This window comes from Polypterus senegalus, chromosome 2, assembly GCF_016835505.1.
Source record: "Polypterus senegalus isolate Bchr_013 chromosome 2, ASM1683550v1, whole genome shotgun sequence".
Taxonomy (NCBI): Eukaryota; Metazoa; Chordata; class Cladistia; order Polypteriformes; family Polypteridae; genus Polypterus; species Polypterus senegalus.
The window spans coordinates 79,064,427-79,077,842 of NC_053155.1; the positions used below are offsets into that span (position 1 = coordinate 79,064,427).

Consider the following 13,416-nt stretch of genomic DNA (forward strand, 5'->3'; position numbering starts at 1 on the left):
CGCTGTTTAATGTTGTAAAAAGCTGCACGTTTAGCAGCTGTTGAGGGTGAGAAATCAGGGAAAATACGAATGTGGTTATTTTCAAATATAATCTCTTGTTTGTGTCTGAGAAGTGCCATTACATTAAGCTTAAATTGTAATCTCTCGAAGCAGACAATTAAAGACCTAGGTTTAGAGGTATTTGATCCACATATGCGATAAGCTGCCACTATCTCGGTATCTGATTTAAAGTCCTCTCCAGTTATTTTTGAGAATACTTCAGCTACGAATTTAATTGGGTTTGTATTTTTACGGTTCTCAGGTAGACCTTTGATTCTAATATTATTCCTCCTGTATCCATCTTCCAGAGCCGCATGTCTGTCTCCAAGTTTTTTTCATTCGGAATTCGCAACTGGAGCTTTTTCCATCGCCGTTAGATGCCAATTGTTCCACTGTTTCAATTCGAGACGTGAATGTCTGCTTAACATCTTCCAGCTGTTTGGCAAGTCCTCTCAGTTTAGACGCATTTTCCTGAATGTGTTCCTGAATTTTTTTCATCATATCTTTAAAGACTGCATCAAAACGATTATATATACGTTTTTCCAAGTCTTTATATTCCTGTCGCATCTCTTGCAGCTCCAGCCGCAGCTTCTCATTTGTCTTCTCGATTGTCTTGTGCAAGCCATTTATTTCTTTCTTCATATTTTTCTGAATGTCTTTTTGAATGTCTTTCTTGAGCTCACTTTATGGCCGTGGCCAATGTTGCGATCATTTCCTTCAGTTCGGAGAAATCGTTTTGGCTGTCGTGCTCCGCGGGTGAAGTGGCAACCCCCGTTACAGCCGATGCCTCCAGCTCGCAAGGAGTAGATGAAAGTACGGACTGCAAGGTACCTTGCACTTGCACTTGGGCCTGATGTCTGTCTAGACATGGGTGTAGTTTAGTTTTCTTTTCCATTTCTTTCTGAACCCCTTTCTTGTTACTCATGTTTATATACTGTAGTAGAAACTCCCTAGGTTAGGTAAATACAGGATATCTCGGGATAATAAGAAATAAGAGAAAAAATAAAGCCGCTGCAACAGAGCTCAGCTTCAGATGTCCATCTCCCGTGACGGACGAGACCAACTCCATAGAATCACTTCTGGTGTTTACAGGATTCTATCCAGCAACCTTCCAATTGCCAGTGCAGATCCCTAGCCTTAATGCCTCTGCTCCGCCTTAAGAGGGGCAAAGGGCAAAAGGAATAGCTAGGCAGTGGAGGTCTAAACAAATCATGTACATCATACAGTGGTTAATTTTGGAGTTCTGATGTTTTGGGTTGGTATGCAATAGAAATTGTTGTAAAGTGTGTTGTAGCAATTGTGTGTACAAGGACAATTTTTGGGAAATCTTTTTCAGGGGTATGTCTACTGAGTATCAATCATGGGAAAACTGATGCGGAAGACCCTACTCATTGTCACAGTGAAATGTTACAAACAAAAAGATCCCTCACAGAACCCGGGGATAGCGGTGATTATGTATTTAATCCAGATACATTTGTACTGTATAATGTCTAGGTTGCCACACAAACACAACGGACAATGTCTGGCTTACAATGCGGACACAAAGGACAAGAACCATTCCATTGTCATTTGAACTACTGAACTCTAGAACTTAAATTTTAATGTGCTGACAGTGACGTGCTATTCTTCTGTTTCCTACAGAAGTGCTTCAGTCTTCTTAACCCAAGGACCTCACAGAATTGGTCATGTCTACAGAAAGGCTGTGTATCGACAGTACAGTGATGACACTTACACACAAGAGCTCCTTAAGCCCTCCTGGTTGGGGTTCCTTGGTCCTGTCCTCAAGGCAGAAGTTCATGATGTTCTTGTTGTCCACCTAAGAAATTTGGCCTCACGACCGTACTCCCTGCATCCACATGGGGTTTTCTATGATAAGGACTCTGAAGGTATGCATCTGATTTATACTATACATCCTTTGGTTAGAGCTGAGATTATATCACTGCAGTCACTTCGTTAGGGTATTGGAGGTATTTTTGCATAAATGAAAAGGAGAATTAAAATTATAAAATGAGAATGCAATTTCTGTTTTGTGATTTCTTTTTCAAAGTTTGCATGCAAGAATGCTGCAAAAATGCAAGTGAAATAACCCCATTTGTAATTTCATTTTCAGCCTGAACCGTAATGAAGCTGCAAAAATGAAAAGTAAAAAGCAATTCCACTTTGCATTTTCAATGGCTGGAGCTTTGTAACTCAATTTCCCATAATTCTTTGTCCTTCGTAGCTGTAGAACCACTTTGATCGATAGAATACTTCTCACTTCGACAGTGTTTAATTCTTGTGATTTTGATCTTTTCAGCCCCGTACTGCAAGATTCACAGTGATGCATAATTGTAGTTCTGAAGTAATTAACGTGCAATTTAATTGCCGTATTTAACATGACAGAAATTAGCCTTTATTACATCAGAGTTTACATTTATTTACACTGAAGTGGAAGCGGGATACTTTGTATTTTTGTAGTATTATATTGTACTGTTGGCGTCGAACACCATAATGGCTCTTTGGTGAAGGTGCTGGAGAGCCTCGAGGCTCCAATCTGTAATATGGAGTGCTATTTGCAGCAGCAGTACATTGATAGAGACAGCTGAGAGACTGACACCTGGGCAGCTCCACCACTGCTTCTCCATCTGCTAAGGTCCATTTATCCAGGTGCGTGGACTGCCAGTTCATGAAGCTGGAGAAAACTGTGGCAGATCGAGTTGGCAATGACCCCAAGTGAGCCGTGAGAAGCAGGTGCAGTGGTAAAAATGTGCTGATCATAGAGTCATTGTGAAGCGGCGGTGAAGGGAGAGCCTCAAAGCTGGAATCCACATCTGGAACGTGGTTTGTAGCACCAGTTCAGTAAATGAAAACCGCAAAGAAACCAGTAAATCTGCTTCTCCACTCCAGGAGGTTTGTCTGCTTGCCTACAGCTACACCTACAACTGACCTGCATTGAACACACCTGCTGCACTTACTGTAACAGTAGCACATCACTTAACATCCCAGTTGTGCCACCTGCCAGTGCAGTGCAGAACATCCCTGTTGTGCCATCTGAAAACACAGCACTCCCAAACCCTGCTTGATGTACCCTCAACACTGGCTACATGACTGAAGCAGGAGGGAAGACCGCCCAACTGTTTCAACAAGTTTGTACACTGTTGCAAGGACTTGGTAGTGGCTGCTGGGGACAGTGACTTTTGCAAGTTACATCAGCTAAGGATGAGTAATCAAAAGATTTAGCTAGCATTGTATCATCAATAACCTATAAAAACGGCAGTTCTGCACACTCGCATGGACTTTTCAAACTAGTGCAGCAAAAGGCAAGCAGTCCTTTTAAGGATAGCAAGCCATGTAAAGAGCACGGAATCCAGCCATTGCAGTACTCTATGCTGACGCTACACTATAATACTACAAAAACACCCTCATAGTTTCTGTCCTTGATCTTCACTTAAATCTAATATGATCCTGGTCATCTGCTAGAAGGTGCTTTAATAGTGTTGTTTATGTGGATCTGAAGTATATCATAGTCAAAGAGACAAGGTTGGAAGATATATCTTGGTAATGCAGAATGAGCAGGTAATGCAAGGCAGTGACTTCTTTCATTATCCAAAGCATTTGGATTAGGTATGCGATTTTTAGCTTTTTGACGTCATTTGGTATTGCTATTAAACTAATTCTGACTTAGATAGCATATTGCATACTTTCTTTGGCAATTTTGAGCATCCCAGCATAGAACAGTGTTGGCCCATGTTTTTCTCTGAGTGTGACTTGGCAGTGAGTTGTGCCAATTTGTGGTCTATAGGACTGTGGGTTTAACATGTTGATATAATTTGTATTCACTGGATTTGAGAGTGAACAGGCCCTGGTCAGTGATATGAGGTGCTTTGTGAGAATATCTGAATATTTTACTCCATATAACAGGTGCTCTATATCCGGATGGAACAACTGGAAAAAGGAAAAAGGATGACGCTGTCCTTCCAGGGGGCAACCACACATATACCTGGACAGTGAAAGATGAGTATGCACCTACAGAAGCAGACCCCAACTGTCTTACATGGGTCTACCACTCCCACATTGATGCACCAAGGGACATATCTTCTGGTTTAGTTGGGGCACTGTTGACTTGTAAAAAAGGTTAGAGAGCACCATTATTATTAGACAATATTTTTTGGAAGCATTTCCAAGAAGGAAAAGTAGGTGCTCAAACTTCCAGCAATGTACATAATGAGTTTTGTCATTGCAGGTGTGTTGCAGGGAGAGCATCGCAATGATGTGGACCGAGACTTTGTCTTGATGTTCAGTGTGGTTGATGAGAATCTTAGCTGGTATCTTGAGGAGAACATTGAAACCTTCTGCTCAGACCCTTCCAGTCTAAACAAGGATAATGAGGACTTCCAGGAGAGCAACAGAATGCATGGTGTGTGATTAGAGTATCCTTTCTAAACCTGGGTGAGTGTTGTCTGACACTAGTTACCTTAGATGTGAGCCTTCAGATCATAGTGTCAGCATACCTGAATGTTAGATTGGTTGGCATGAGCCTGAGAGATGCCTGGATACAGAGGATTGGGTTGTAATTAACTTTATAAATCCTGATCATCTGTTATTATACTATTAACCTCTCATTTTGTCCCCCTTAGCTATCAATGGCTTTGTGTTTGGAAATCTTCCTGGCCTCGAAATGTGCACTAATAAGGCTGTGTCATGGCATTTGTTTGGGATGGGCAGTGAAGTGGATATTCATTCAGCATACTTCTTTGGACACACAGTTTTAAATCGGGGTCACCGAGCAGATGTGGTCAGTCTTTTTCCAGCCACCTTCGTCACAGTAGAAATGTTCCCAAGAAACCCTGGAAAATGGCTGCTGAGCTGTCAAGTGAATGATCACATCCAAGGTATGATTAGCTGTCCTGTGCTGAAATATAAATTTCTGGTTCCCTGGACATATCATTTAGTTCTCCTACTGATGTCATGCCAGGCCCCTGTGTCCCTGTTTCATAAGAGGTTTTATGCATTATGAGGAAATTGTGTGCACCATAGCTGCCGAAGTGAAATGTGGCATCAGATTCTGGAAGAAGAACGGAGACAGCAGTGTTAAGGGTGGTGAATCCATAAACAGGACCTGGTCTCTGGCCAATGACTTTTCTTTCTCCTTTTTCCAGCTGGCATGCAGGCCCTTTACCAGGTTTTCACTTGTGACTTGAACACCACTGTAGCCCCACCAGCTGGTAGGATATTGCATTACTACATTGCTGCAGAAACTGTTATGTGGGACTATGGCCCCCAGGGGCGTAATGCATTTGATGGGCAACTGTTGAATGCAACAGGAAGGTAATCTTTATAAAGGTGGTCAGTAGGAGTGCAAACAAAGGGTGGGGACAACATTTTCAAGAAAAGCAATTTGCTCCAGAAAAGTGAGGTACCAAGTACAACTTGATTAACCAGTCACATTGGAAGGTGTCAGTGTGAATGGGATTTATAGACTTAAAGATGCATTTAAAACTATAATTAGTACATTTGGAATATTCATTGACCATTGTCCAGTAAAATGCCATTTACACACTTCTAGAATTTTTTGATGTGGTACTTCAGAGCCCTACCTTTGTGGTTGACTTTGAATTGTCACAGGGAGTAAAGGGTCATGAACTATTTAAGATAACGGGGTTCCCAGAGGGTAAAACAGAAAAAACCTCTAAAGAGCATGTCACGTTACATGATTTTACCAGCAATTTTTAGTTTTAATTTAGATAATTTTAGCTAGTCAGAGCATCCTCCCACGATCGCCAGTCATTTAGAGTTATATGCCCACTGATTCTGTTCAACTAGTCTGTGACTTCTCCTGACAGTATCAAACAGGTTTGGTTTTTATCTTGGGTCTTACATACATGGAGCCTGTCCACAACATAATCAACACGCACTTACCCAGAAGTACAATGCATATAGTGCAACAATGAGGAATAAGGAACCTGGGTGTTTTGGACCTCACAAATGGAATAAAAACTCATCAGACTAATGTTGCATGTTTTATGTATCACAATAGGTTGGAAGAAAAAGAGGGAAAGAAAGGTGGAGATCGCGGCAAAACTCACTGAATCTGTATATCTTAAAATAGACATCACCTCCATCAGGCAGCAAATTATTATGATGAGCTCAAGATACTTTAGAAATGTGAAACAGACCTGTAAAGTCTCACAGAGTCCTTTAATTTGACATGCCTAGTTATTTTTAGATATGTAATGTGACATGCTCCATCACTGAGATAAGCAAGACTTGACATCCCCTGTAACTAAACGTCATGTAATATGACATAGTTTCCTTATTCAGGAAATTAACTTTATATTTAAATGGAAGAAGTAGTCACCCCAGAGATTTGTCACACCCTTTGTTCGGCACTTATCTCTTAATTACACCTCTCTCTCTCGCTCTGGCTTTTATTCTCTTTTTGAGTGGTCACTTCTATTTACCCCCTTGTTAGATGAAGGGTAGAAGTGCTGGACATCTATCCCTCAAAAAAAACTCCAATTTCTGTTTTTGTTTCTACTTGTTTGCCAGCAACTCTGAACCCTACTTCAGCCAAGCATCTGGTAGGATCGGTGGCCGTTACCTCAAAGTGATGTATGTGGAGTACAGTGACAACACCTTCACCAAGAAGAAACCAAGAACTGAAAATGAGTTTCATTTGGGTATTCTGGGTATGTTAGCTCAAACGTGGTTCTTGGAATCAGTAATTTGCATAACCTTGGTGCCTCACATATTATTAATATCATATGTTTGCCTTTGGGCAGCACGGTGGCGCAGTGGTAGTGCTGCTGCCTCGCAGTAAGGAGACCTGGGTTTGCTTCCCCGGTCCTCCCTGTGTGGGGTTTGCATTTTCTCCCCTTGTCTGCGTGGGTTTCCTTCGGGTGCTCCGGTTTTCTCCCACAGTCCAAAGACATGCAGGTTAGGTGCATTGGCGTCCCTAAATTGTCCCTAGTGCCTGGGATTTGTTCCTGCCTTGCGCCCTGTGTTGGCTGAGATTGGCTCCAGCAGACCCCCATTTCCCTGTGTTAGGATATAGCGGGTTGGTAAATGACTGCCTTTTTTTTTTCTTTTTTTTCCTTCAGGCCCAGTTATCAAGGGGGAAGTGGGTGACACCATTCTTGTGATGTTTAAGAACAAAGCAGACAGAAATTACAGCATTCAGGCACATGGTTTGTCTTACAGTAAAGAGTCTGAGGGTTCATTCTATGTAGATGGTAAGAACTTAATTCTGTTCGGAATTGTTCCTTAATCTTGTTCAACATAACTGAGTTGTGAACTTGAAGTGAATGCTCAGTGAACTTGGAAATGTATTCATGTAAGAGCTTGTCACCTGCGGGTCAGTTTGAAAGGTCCTATTTCATGGGGTAGAGTGACCAGCCTTGCTTACTTAGACCCACACACATGGCTTGTGTCTTATACAGGTGTCAAGAAACCTGGTTGCCAAGTCCAACCTAATAATGTCTTCACATATCGCTGGGTGTTGTTAGATGGGCCAACAGCCAGTGATCCAGACTGTCTTACATACATTTATTATTCATCTGTGGACCCAGTCAGAGACACTAACTCTGGATTGGTTGGACCATTGCTAGTATGTAGGAAGAATGAGAATGGCCACCAGGTAGGAATACAGTTTGGTTTAACTGAAGTAGGGTTTCGGTAGGCTGCTTGGTTTCAGTGCCAGAGCTAGAGGAACATCTAGAATTAGCCACATTAGAGAGACACTCGGCATAATCTGACAGATTTGGTTTTATTTCAGAGCAACATAGATGACCACTTCTTTTTGCTCTTTACTGTCTTTGATGAGAACCTCAGTTGGTACCTGTCATCCAGCATTGCAGCTACAAATGATCCTTCTGGTTTTGAAGTGGACAGTGAAGAATTTCATGAGTCAAACAAAATGCACGGTGAGTGGATGTGCCTATGTTATACATACTATTTTACATAAATATTCACTGTCATAGAGTAACTTATTAACACTGTCAGTACTAAGGTGCTAGAACCAGTACAGTATGTTACATAGACACATCTACAACCAGTATAGGCCCTCCGACACAAATGCACAGTTGCAGACAGCAGGATTTCTCATTGCTGCCTGTTCCTTCAGTTACCATGGTGGCATTTTTCTTTTACAGCTGTCAATGGCTATATGTTTGGGAATATGCCCACCCCTGTTATGTGTGCAGGATCTAATATTTCTTGGCACCTCCTGGCACTGGGCACAGAGGTGGATTTGCATAGTGTCCGCTTCCAAGGGAACACCATCCAGAAACAGGGTAACACCAGAGATACAGTCAGCTTGTTTCCACACACATCAGATTCGGTGCTCATGCAAGTGAACGTTGTAGGTAAGCCAATTATGTTTCTTGTTTCTGAACTGGAGTCGTTGGGTTTTCCAACTCCTTTTGAGCTCTTTAACTTGATAAAGAATGTGGCACTCTGCCTGTAGAGATTTTTTTTCCTTGCCAATTCCTATTAATGAGTTTGGGTTTTTTAGTATTCAATAGGTTGTGATCCCACTGATAGTCACCTGGCATAAGGTACCAAAATGAAAAGCTTGAGTAATGACTTGTTCTGGACAACAAGTGTGATAACTGTTGTGCATGGTGGTCATGTAACATTTGAATTATCTTTCAGGAGACTTTGAGATCAGTTGCAGTACAGCTGACCACTACTCTGGGGGCATGAGACAGCTTTACTCTGCCAGAGCCTGCAAAGAACTGAGACCCCCAGTTAACCCTGTCGGTGTGGTGCGGACATACTACATTGCTGCTGAGGAGGTGGAGTGGGATTATGCTCCAAACAGGTCCTGGGAACTGGCGAGGCATAATACTACTGGAGAGCAGAGGTACTGTAGATGAACATGCAAATACATATCCAGCGTACAGTGAATAACCTGTTTAAGGCAGAAACTGTGTTTCTTAAACTTTCACATTTACATGTGCAAATAATCGTCTGGAGTTCTCCTTTGGCAAAAGCTCTAAAGTCGTTAACCTGTACAAAAAAAAAATGAAATGTCATTACCTGCCACTGTGAATACAAAAACAAGCTGGAACTCTGTGATAATTTTCTTGTGTTTTATAAATATATTTAATAATTTGTATGCTTTGAAGTAAATAACATTCATCCCATTTTTACATTCTAAACATTAGCCCCTGTTATCTTTGGCAAATAACTATATTTACACTAAATTTTAAATTTTCACTAAACTGTCACTTTATTAACATGTTTCTGTTACCATATTGCACACAACACACACTTTTCTGCTTTGCTGTGCAATTGAACTCCACAAAGGAGCAGTGCAGAAGTACATGTGCTTCTTGCCTAACACCCGCTGTTGCTGGGATAATAACACGGGTGTTTGTACTTCAGTAAAATATGTAAGTATTGCATTAGGTTACTTGTTACTTTGAAAGGTAATTAGACTACGTGATGCATGGTACCCTACTGCTCCTAAGACTGTGATGCTGAGCTTAGCTGTGTACAATTAGTTCATCAACATAAATTTAGCAATTTCTGGAGTATTTAGGCTGATTTTATTTCAACCAGGAGGAGTAATGTGATTGCCCGTGCATTTCCCTCACAAAATTTATATTGTGGATGCTTCTACCTGTGGCAGCTGAAAGCATGTGCAAGGATAATTAGGTGAACAGAGTGTAACAAACATGTGCAGACTACAAAATCATTAACTGTAACCCAGTTAAGGGTTTATATGGCCACATAACTGGGTTACTAGCAGAGAAAAATTGGAATAAGGATTTACATGGCATTTTAGAAACCAGGTTTCTGTGAGTAACAGGGTTATTAATGGCGCTTTTCCACTGCATAGTACGGCACGACACGGTTCAGTTCAGCTCACTTTTGGGGGCTTTTCCACTGGGAACAGTACCTGGTACCTGGTCCTTTTTTTAGTACCACCTCAGCCGAGGTTCCAAGCGCGCCGAACCGTTACCAAAACGTGACGTGTAAACTCTGCTGGTCACTGATTGGCCGGAGAAAATCGTCATTACTGCGTCACTAGATATTCTTTTCTTTTAGGTACACACACGCCGAAGTTTGTGTCCCGTCTCTCCATCGCTGGATGCAGTTTATTGCATAAGTGGATGAATGTTTCTTCAGACATTCGAAAGTTCTCCAGCCACTGAGTGTTTGTAAAACCGGGAACAATCACATCCCACCACTCTGAAGCACGGTTAAATGTCCAAACAGATGGTCTGTTGCGGCGACTTTTTTGCAAAATGTGGAAGATCTGTAATATACAGTATCAGCATTTTAATGTTACACTGGCAGTTAAGTTCATTTTATGCTTTGCAACAGTGATAAAAGTTAGCTAGTGATGTGCTTTTTAGATGCTTACCCTTGTGCGTCGTCGAGCTAAAGTGTTGTCGTTGTCTGCGTGTTGTTGTAAAAGTTCCACGGTGTCACGGCAGTAGAGGCGGCGCAACTATAATGACACGTGAATAATCCCGCCCACTCTAAAGTGGTACTAAACTGCAGTCGAAACGCAAACCGAGCCGAACTGAGCCGAACCAAGGTGAGCTGTACTGAACCGTGCTGTGCCGTACTATGCAGTGGAAAAGCGCCTTAAAACACAGGTAAACACATTGACTGTCTAGGCTGTATTCTCTCTGCCCTGTCTCAAAATTCACAGTAAATAAATAAGGTGTTCTCTTTCCTGTTTTATGGTATTTTATTATGGAATCTTATTACATTGTAATTAGGAATTTTTGCCATTGATCAATGTGGAAATATCTGTATGTCATAATGAAAACAAAAATTGAATAAGTACTTCTAATGATGAATCAAATAAGTTGAAAAAACATTATCTGTTAAATAACCATCATATTTCATCCAAAATGATGTAGAAATAAATTACAGCTGGAACTTATTCTATAGTAGCATTGCACATCTGGATACAGCAATGTGTCCAGTTATATTTGTGAAATTGCTTACATTTTTGAAACTTGATGAGGATCGTTGCTAAAAACTTTCATTCCAGATCCTTCTTACTGAGTTGTGTGTGTTTATTTTTTTTTTTAACATTGCCATCCTGCTAGCAGATGGACACTCCTTCAAGTTGCAGGTCTTTTATAGACTGCTCTGGGGTTTCTTTTGTCTCTGTAGTTTACCATTTTACCTTTTTGTTGAAGACTGACCTTAACCAACTACAACTGAAACATTGATTAAACTCTTAATGGTAGGTACTGTCTAAACTGAATATATCCTGAAACATAAAACAAAACTCTACTTATCATTATTCTAGCAGATTTAAGCAGTAATAAAAGATGTATGGAATACACGTTTCCATGTTATAACCCAAACAAAAAAGAAAGTTAATAAAGGTTGTCAAGTTTTACTGTCTGTAATTACCCATTACCTATTTGGGCTGCACTAAATTCCTTCAGTCCACCACCTCTCATTGTAGCCAAGCAGGTGTGCATTTTCATGAGAGTAAGTGAATCGTCTTATGGCATATTTAAGAACACACTGCTCATAATCCAGAAGACCGGTAAATTCTGTTCATTCATTTACAGAGCCTTTTAAATCCTGTTGTAGGTTTAAAACAAAACACCCAAAAGGAATGCAGGGTCTGTTAAATTGCTTTTTCTTTTTCATAACTTGTCACTTTCACAGCTTTATTGTTCAAAAAGAAAAAAGTATTTGTGAATCATGACTCATGTGCAATTGGCATAATGTCAAAAGAAATCCCTTCTCCGCTCCAAGTTTATAACTCCAAAAAGTAAATTAAAAGCAAGATAGAAGTTGTTATTAGAATAGCACAGTCTTAAACACTTGTGACACCATCCTAAAATAAATCAACTGCTCAGAATTGACATTTTAGAAAGGCTTATTCATTTGGTTGAATTTTTTTTTATGTTAAAGACTTCAAGATGGAAAAGAAGGCTTTAAAAATAATATGAAACAGGCAGAATTTAATTTTGCTTCTTCCCTGTACCTTTATGAGCACCTACCAGGCTTTGCATTTTTATCCAAGTATCCAAGATGCATTAATTTAATAAGTCCGGTCCTTCTACAAAATTGAGTCTATGACTGTTTAAAATTAACATTGAAATCAGAACAGTTGATATTTAGTTTTGCACTGTAAAAAAAAGAAATCCAGTCACTTCAACAAACCAAAACAAAATTTCAAGTTTTTCATTCCCAAGCTTTGGGAAATGCTTTTAATAATGAGTTAAATGCCAGATGAAGTCAATAATTAGGGCAGTTATAAAGACTTTTTAAGTTTTTGGAGTCTGTGTCTCTTCCCTTGGTAGCACATTGAAGCTTTATAGTGTACAAGTTCAACTTCCCTTAGAGAAAACACCAGACTTCCTTTAGTTAAGTCAGTAGTTTGTAGGGATTTCTTGTTCATCAGTAAGCCTTTAGGTATCCTTGAGCTGAGCTCCTCACCTCTTTAGTCCTGTTTTATTTTCGACCTGGATCCATTCACTCTTTCTGAACATAATGGACCAGTTAATTATCTTATTTAATTATGTCTTCCTAGGAATGCTTCCAGTCATTCCCCTGTAAAGAGAGTAAAACACACTCTGCGACCTCTGGAATTCACTGTCCTTTTCCTTTGCTTCCAGATCTTATTTCATGGGAGGTGGGGTGATGTGTGTCGATGGCTTGACAGTTGAGAAGTTAATGAAGGCTAACAGCTGAATAGTTGTATTTCTTATTATGTCTTTCAGTATAAAGTTAACAGCAGATGCTTGTACAGGTTGACTTTGCCATAGCCTTTCACGTTTGCAGTGGTTTTAGCACAGTGGCAGCTGATGTATGAAATTGTAGAAAATCAAATTTTAAATGGTGGAATTTGTGACTGTTTGGAATAATTCCATCAGCAATCTTCAAAGACCTCACAAACAGGAAATCACTGAAGAGGGCATGCTTCCCTATCTAGGCATAAAGGACAGTTTCAGTCTCGTAAGACCATGCAGTCTCACTTATGCTTTCTCTCAAACTGCGACCAATATTTTTTTAATGGCTTTTTGTTTTGCCCCACTCCCATGAGTCTTAGTGAAGCAAACAGGTGATTATTTTCATATGTATAATATCTACTACTTAACTTCTAGAAAAATGTAATTACTTTATGGATTCCTTGGGCCTCTCACCAGCATTCCTGACCAGTGGTCTTTCACCTGTTTTAGCTTTTGATGGTTTGACACTGTTCTACACAATTGTTCAATGCTGCCTTGTTTTACCATATTATTGTTATTATTATTGTCATTTACAGTACTTTTAGTGTCTCAAAAATTAATTTCTTTCCTTCCTTCCCAAGTGACACAAAAATTTCTTTTCAGTGTTTCCTTGTCTTAATGATATTGCTTTTGTTAGGAGCCATAATAACCAGTTATTGGGTATCTAGAAATTGGTATA

At 40.2% G+C, this 13,416-nt stretch overlaps 1 protein-coding gene across 2 annotated transcripts in view; it reads left to right on the forward strand.

Annotated features, from left to right (window-relative positions):
- The window catches only part of LOC120523086 (ferroxidase HEPHL1-like), a 47,223-nt gene that overhangs the window by 20,727 nt on the left and 13,080 nt on the right, over positions 1–13,416 (forward strand). For both annotated transcript variants that reach the window (XM_039744056.1, XM_039744057.1), the window contains exons 2-12: positions 1,681–1,925; positions 3,940–4,152; positions 4,262–4,435; positions 4,656–4,910; positions 5,178–5,346; positions 6,568–6,707; positions 7,119–7,250; positions 7,458–7,654; positions 7,793–7,940; positions 8,169–8,381; positions 8,671–8,881. In XM_039744056.1, coding sequence (XP_039599990.1) covers positions 1,681–1,925; positions 3,940–4,152; positions 4,262–4,435; positions 4,656–4,910; positions 5,178–5,346; positions 6,568–6,707; positions 7,119–7,250; positions 7,458–7,654; positions 7,793–7,940; positions 8,169–8,381; positions 8,671–8,881 — 2,097 coding nt within the window. The remainder of the gene's footprint in view (positions 1–1,680; positions 1,926–3,939; positions 4,153–4,261; positions 4,436–4,655; positions 4,911–5,177; positions 5,347–6,567; positions 6,708–7,118; positions 7,251–7,457; positions 7,655–7,792; positions 7,941–8,168; positions 8,382–8,670; positions 8,882–13,416) is intronic.